Source organism: Mastomys coucha, unplaced genomic scaffold, assembly GCF_008632895.1.
Source record: "Mastomys coucha isolate ucsf_1 unplaced genomic scaffold, UCSF_Mcou_1 pScaffold15, whole genome shotgun sequence".
In the NCBI taxonomy this organism is placed as follows: Eukaryota; Metazoa; Chordata; class Mammalia; order Rodentia; family Muridae; genus Mastomys; species Mastomys coucha.
In genome coordinates, this window is record NW_022196897.1 from 6,532,055 (window position 1) to 6,539,603 (window position 7,549).

The window sequence follows — 7,549 nt, forward strand, 5'->3', positions numbered from 1 at the left end:
AGGTCAGAGGTAGGCAGGTAAGCAAAACCTTAATTAACTAATAATTTTTCATGTAGGACAATAGCGTTGATGATTTTCATAACATCCATTCCTATCTAAGAGAATAGTTATGAGATAAGTGTATGTCTTTCAAACCAAGGAGAGGAAATGAACTTCTGAGGTCCTTAGATTACTCTTTAGAGCCCTTGACTAATGACTTGATCAGTCTCCATCTGCCTGGAATGATCTGAGTTGGAGCAAGACTGTCTGTGAGCTGCGATTGGTATAATCTGCGCCATTGCAGCTATTTGGCCTTGTTAGCAGTAACAGTTCAGTTAAATGTCTTGGTCTGCTCAGGTCACCATGGTCTTAAGATGATTTACAAAGGGGCAGTATAATCAGGTGTGTTGGAAACTGGAGTTTCTCTTCAATTCACACTGTGGTGGCTACCTTCCTCAGTCCCTGAGTTAACCTTTGCAGTGATGGAGGCCATATAAGACTCCTTAGTCTGGCTTCACTAAAGAAAACCTAAAATCCAAGAGACCCTTTAATGATAGCACAAACAGGACAAAAATTTTGCTGACTACAATGCCATGTATAAAGTCCCTGACATAAAATCAAAGTGGTCCTTCATTTCAAGAGCATTGCCAGACACACAGTCCCAAAAGCAGAAGGTTAAGTGTGCTGTGACTTCAGAGGACTAAAGAGCCAAGTCCCTAAGGTAGCCTGGATACTTACCATACCCAAGATGTGGGATTCTAGAGAGAACTAGCTACAGGCAAACAAGTACAGGCCATGCAAAGACAGCATCAGAGCCGGCCATGGCTGCAGCAGTCTCTGTCCCAGCGGGGACAGCAGGATTGTATCTGTTTGAAAGCCCGGAGAGTGCTGGTGGGGACTGGAGGTGGGAACTGTGGAGGTAGGAACTGGACATGTGGCACTTATGTTTTGGGGAGTGATTCTCAGTTGACAGTTGATTGGACAGTTGAGTAGATTGTGTTTTGCTTCTACTTGAAAATGGATCAATTTCTATCTATGAGCAATAGCAGTGTCTACAAATGCACACTGAGTAATTCACACACTAGACATTATCAATGTGAAATGAACTTGTTTAGACAGTATAGAGTATCTATACCGTATAGATATTATATATAGCTGTTTATATAATATGTATAGATTTATATAGAGAAATAATTATATAATTATATATTATTGTATATATTATATATTTTATAATTGTCATCTTGTTGATTAAAACAAATGCAATGCTTTAGCTATCTGTTTAATAGCTATAAATGTATAGTTATATATTTATTCTAATATGTTAGTTTACAGTAAATAAGTACATTTTATAATTTTTTAACTTTTAATGTTTTTTAATGTTAATTTTTATCCATATGAGTGATCTGTCTTCATGCACACCAGAAAAGGAAATCAGGTCCCATTACAGATGGTTGTGAGCCACCATGTGGTTGCTGGGAATTGAACTCAGAACCTCTGGAGAAGCAACTAGTACTCTTATCCTTTGAGCCATTTCTCCAGCCCTGCTTTATACTTCTGATGTATATTTAAGAACTCCGCAATTCACTGCATAGTTTAAAGTTTAACAGAAGACAGTTGGTAAAACTGATAGTATCAGTCAAAATAGCCTTTCAGTGTTGAGAAATGGAGACCCGTATACCCTGCATATCTGACTTTAAGATCCTTAAAAAGGGTCTATGGGGACTGGCACTGGCGATGGCTCAGCTGTTAAGTTATGTGGAAATTTGTTTAAAAATGAAATAACTGTTAGAAACTGATTTCATTTTCAAATTCCAGAAATATGAGATACGAGTTGCCAAGATTTTTATTTATTTTGCTTTGGATTTCAACAGAGTAAAAAGGCCATAAAGAACATCATCCAAAAATGCACCTACCTCCCGGCTCTTGAGCCGTTTCTCTATGATGCGCCTCCCAATATCCTGAAGTATGTGGCTGGGCAGTTCAGTAAGGTGAGAGGCTGTCTCATAGCCTGGGAAGAGGGAAGAGCGTGAGCAATACTATTGAGCTCGCTCTTCTGTTTCCTTCTGTAAAATTGCCTTTACTGTTTAAGACGCAGTTCTCACCAGTTTCAGCTGATAGAGGTCACATGTGTTACTAAGACTCACAGACAAATGAAACACTTCGTCCTTTGTCACACAGCTCTCAAGCTCTGTACCATCTACCTCCTTAAACAGTATAGAAGTAATAAGCTGACATGTTGGAAACCTTACTCTCTAGATGGCTAATGCTGGAACCTATCTTTTAGTAGTTTCCAGTGTCCTTTAGTCTCGATTTTAGCCTAGGAACACCTTTAGAAAAGGAAAACTGTCTTCAAGACACTGAAACACATTTTAGAAACTCTGTACTGGAGATCCTCTCAGCCCTCTTGCATACAGTGACTTCCTAAGAACAATTTACCCAAATGTAACTGTCATGGTTTATAGGTCACTGCAGAGTGACAGTAGTACAGAAGGTTGAGCTGTCAGAGTGCCGAGCCAACAAGGTAGATCTGACAGCAAAGGATGGAGGGAGTGACTGTGTTATAGCACTAACAGTCAGGGTGGTCAGCCTATACTCTGCTGCATATCTGACTTAAAGCAGGGTCAACAGGGGCTGTGGATATGCTTCCGCTCTTAAGAAGAATGCCTGTTCTTCCTTCCGACCTGGCTTCAATTCCCAGCACTCACACAGCAGCTCACAGCTGCCTATAACTCCATTCCCAGGAAACCCACAGCCTCTTCTGGTCTCCATGGTCACAAGTACGTGGTACACAGAATTAAATACAAAACACTATACACATTATGAAAGATAAATTATTACCGTGTAGGCTGAGGCATAGGCAGCTGGATTTCTATATTTGAAGCCAGCCTGATCTACACAGAGAGTTCCAGACCAGACAAGGCTACAAAGTGAGACCCTCTCAAAAATAAGCAAGCAAGCAAGCAAGCAAACAAACAGAAAACAACAAGCCCCAAAAACAAATGAAAGAAATCTGGGCCTGCCCGAGTCATGTGCCAGAATGCATGTGTTTAGACTCCGTTCTGCTGCCTTACGTTCTTTGTTTTGTTTTTGGTGCTGAGGATGGCACTTAAAGCCACACACATGGTGACTGCTCTACCTTGGAATACAGCTATAACTGTGTTCCAAGTTATACCTCTAATTCTTCAGGAAAGTCTTGACCCTCTAAACCTTAGTTTGACTACACATAAGACCAGATTAAGGGTACTTTCTCCATAGATGGTTGTAGAAACTAAATGAGTAGCATATGGGAAGAGTTTAGCTCAATCTAAGGTACATAAAAATACCCCAAAATGAAAGCAAAAACTGTTTTTAAAAGACAAGACACTTGGGCCTGTGGCATGGCTCAGCAGGTGAAGGTGGTCCCATCTCACCTGCCAATCTGCGTGTGATCAGGAGCTCCCCTGAGGAATGGGGAGAGCCAACTCTTGCAAGCTATCTTCTGGCTTCCATCCATGTGCTATGGTGTGTTCAACCCTCCCATATGGATGGAAGGTTTTATAACAGCCCACATTGGGACTGGTGAGCTGTCTCAGTGAGCCCACATGTGCCACCCAGGCTTACCCTGAGTGCTGTTCCTGGAGCCTATATGACATGGAGAAAGGACCAACTGTACAGAGTGCTCTCTGATTCCATGTGCACATTGTGGCATGTGTGCCCACCCCCAATAATAAGAAAACAAGCAAACAAAACTTTGTGTGTTTAAAGTTAACTAAAGTTTCTTTAGTCAATGAGAGAAAACAAACTCAGTTGAATAGTCAGTTTTAATGCTATTTATTATAAACAAGGCCATTTCTTCTGCCTCCTCCTCCCCTCTATCTCTCATTTGTCCTCCTTCATCCCCTCATCTCTATCTCTAGTGCTTGGGATCAAACCCAGGGACTTGTACATACTTATCAAATGTTATCCTTGAATGCCTTAGTCTTTTAAAGATAGGGTGTCAGTATATGGCCTAGACTGATCTTTAGTTCAATCCGATTAGCTCATGATCCTCTGGCCTTTGTCTGCTGAGATGCAGGTATATACCACCATACCCAGCCTGTACTGTCTTAAAGGAGGTAATACTAAGGCTGAGTATTAAACAGAGGGTGAGAGTTAGTCAAGCAAGGGGATCGTTTTTCTATGGGAAACGCAAATGATCACATAGCTTTCATGTCCCGATGTTCTGGAGACAAAGCTTGGGATAAAGACTCATGAGTCTGGAACTTGGAGATGTATTTAGGAGATGATGGGAGAGGCCCTTCTCTTCCTTGTTTAGGAGGTGATGGGAGAGGAGAGGCCCTTCTCTTCCTTGTTTAGGAGGTGATGGGAGAGAAGAGGCCCTTCTCTTCCTTGTTTAGGAGGTGATGGGAGAGGAGAGGCCCTTCTCTTCCTTGTTTAGGAGGTGATGGGAGAGGAGAGGCCCTTCTCTTCCTTGTTTTGGAGCTTGCTTTCACTTCTGTGGAGAGCGGGGAGAGCTCAGATCCATGCAGCTTTAGGTCTCCACTAGCTTTACTCATCACATACCTTTATTTCGTCTCTACTACACGAGGGTTAATGTACTTTGAAAAAGAATGTATTTTACTTCAAATTATCAGCTCTTTAAGTTATAGGTAGTGTACTGAAAAGTTCTCTTCTGCATTATTTCTGATACAATATAGCTTTTTAAGAGAAATAACCTGGCTTAGAAAAGTAAAGATTACATTTGTATCTATTTCTATTCTCAAGGTGCTGCCTCACGACAGCAAAGCTCGAAGGCTTTTTGTAACCAGTGGTGGACTTAAAAAGATCCAAGAGATAAAAGCAGAGCCTGGTTCCATCCTCCAAGAGTACATCAACGACATCAACAGCTGTTACCCAGAGGAAATAGTAAGGTAGGAAAAATTGATGGTAAGCAGTTCCATATTACAAACCACTATTTTGGTTTTCATATCTGTGTCAAAATGTAGACTGGGGGCGGGAGAGATGGCTCAGTGATAGGAATGCTTGGTATGCAAGCTAGAGGGCTTGAGTTTGAATCCCTACACCTGTGTAGAACCTGGGCCACACATAGCCTAGGTATTAGGGGCAGAGACAGGTAGAACATAGAAGCTCACAAGCCAGTCAGATATCAGTGTAATTGATTCACTGAGAGATTCTGTCCCCAAAACAAGTAGGTGAGTGATGGGCTTATATCCACACGTGCCTAGAACACACACACACACACACACACACACACACACACACACACACACACACACTGCATATAGCACACATACAAAAGAAGAAAAAGAAGAGAGTGAGGGTTAAGAAGGAAAGGAAGATGAGGAGAAAGAAGAAAAAGGAGGAAGAGGAGGAGGAAGAAAAGGAGGGAGAGAAGGAGAAAGAGGAGGAGGAGGGGAGGGGAGGCAACGTTCATTTTGTTGTTTGAAATGATCTTGCTATATAGATTAGACTTTGCCCTGAGGTCACTAACCCTTCCATATTAGCCGGTCCTCCCAAGGGCTGGGATTAGAGCCGTGTGCTACTAAGCCTGGCTTGAATTCTTTTTAGAAACTTACAATTACATGTCTGTGTGTATCTGCACATGAGTGCTGGTGTCCTCAGACAGATCCCCTGGAGCATCTGACATGGTGCTGGGAACAAAACTCAGGTTCCTACTTGGGTCCTCTGCAAGAGCAGTATGTGCTTTTAACCACTGAGCCATCTCTCCAGTCCAAGCTATGCATTCTTGAGAAGCTTATGAAAACTTGAAAAAATTCAGATAAAACTAGTTTTAAAATATTAGTATATTAGTATAATATCAAAGGAATAGTATGTCATAGCATATATAAAATACACATGAATAACAAAAGCTATACAACAAAACATTTTCTTAAAGCTTGGTTTTGTACATGGATGTATGTACATTAGGAAGAATACTATTTTCTGTAATCTTAAGATAACACTCAACTCAGTGTTCTAAAAATCAAAATAAAGTAAGGCTAGAGAAAGCAAAGGGCAAGCTGAAGGTCCCCAGAAAGGACAAGGCCCCTTCAGAAGCCAGCTTCCTCGAGGTGGTCTGGGAGGAGGTTCATTTGCATACACTCTAAAAGCCATGTGAGGTAGGTTAGCTTAGCACCGACTGACAGATAAGGGGGACTGAGTTTCTCACTTGGCTGCTGTTGTTAGTCTTTGAGGAAAACTCAGCTCATGTGTCTGACAGACCTAGGTTCCTATCTCAGTTCTAATTATTTCCTAAGTTCCCTTGAAGACAATTATTTCATTCTGTAAGCTAGAATTTCTGTATTTGTAAATGCTATTACCTATTTAGAATCAAATGACATCATAATCAAAGGGCTTAAATGAATATTCAGGCAGCATGTCTTATTGTCCCTTTTGGGGTATATCTGTTCTCAGTTTGAGATTAAGTAACATTATTAGGTAAATCAAATTTAATCTTATAATCATATTAGAGATATATTACTTAGGTCCTTATTTTTTTATTTGTTTTGATAACAAATGCATAGCAAGCAAAGTGTTCATTCCAAATTTACAAATATAAATTATTGCAATGTATTTAAAATGCCTTTTATTGTTGAGCTGGAGTTACATTGCTTTTCCTAACAGGAAGCTCCTTTTTAATCCCTTACCACCATAGTAGTTGGAACAAGGTCTTTCTCACAGTAAATGAATAACTTGATATCTTTATTTATGGTTTGTATTTTGAGACACATGTGGAGCTTGCTGCTGCTATGATGGTCTGAGCAATTCTAAGTGCCTGCTCTGTTGATGATCTGGGGATGTTTAATCACTTCTTGGCTGCTGGGAGTCCTGGAGACTATGAAGTCTCTGAGGTCTTTGGTGAAGGACATTTGGCAATGGCAGTAAGCTTGGAAATGAGTCTAGTGAAGCCTCAGTAATTATTGGTACATCCTGATTGACACAGTGCAACTTCTAGCTTAACAATGTCCAGTAAAAATATAATATGAGCTACATGTATAATTTCTAGTTTTCTGTTAGTCACATTTAAGAAAGTAAAATGAAATGTCAAATACATTTTAATAACTTTTAAGACTCCAATTATCTAACCCTTATAATTTTAACTTGGAATAAATAAAAAATTAGTTATTTTACATTTGTATAGTGTTTTGTTTCTTCTGGTGTATCTTAATTCAGGTGGTAAATCTCATTGGAAATATTTGGGTTAAATTTAGATCATATAAAACTAACATGGGAAAAGCAGACTCATAAATGATTCCAAGCATGTTTTGTGTTTTCCAGGAGTTGATTTGTCAGTTTTGAAGTTAAAATTTAAAGTTTAGTTTCTTAAGTATAGTAGCTATGTTTCTAGTGTTCCTTAGCTCTATGTGACTAATGGTTATCATTTTAAGGAGCACATTTTAAAAGACTTTAAAAATTTATATAAAAACTACCTGTCTTGTGTCCAACACATTTATGAGGAACCAATGAAAGTGGAATCAGCTTTAACCACCGTACTAACTCAGACTAGAAAGGCAATGCCGGCTCCTCAGCACCAGACTAAGAAGCCCATTTTGAAACTAAGTTTTCTAGATTTGGTGGCCTTTTTTTT

At 39.9% G+C, this 7,549-nt stretch overlaps 1 protein-coding gene across 3 annotated transcripts in view; it reads left to right on the forward strand.

The window, feature by feature from the left end:
• Spag6 (sperm associated antigen 6) overlaps nt 1-7,549 on the forward strand; it is a 55,952-nt gene that overhangs the window by 46,899 nt on the left and 1,504 nt on the right. For 2 of the 3 annotated variants that reach the window (XM_031369109.1, XM_031369108.1), the window contains 2 exons: nt 1,854-1,970; nt 4,726-4,871. In XM_031369109.1, the coding sequence (XP_031224969.1) occupies nt 1,854-1,970; nt 4,726-4,871 (263 nt within the window). The remainder of the gene's footprint in view (nt 1-1,853; nt 1,971-4,725; nt 4,872-7,549) is intronic. The other variant, XM_031369111.1, reaches the window with a different exon arrangement.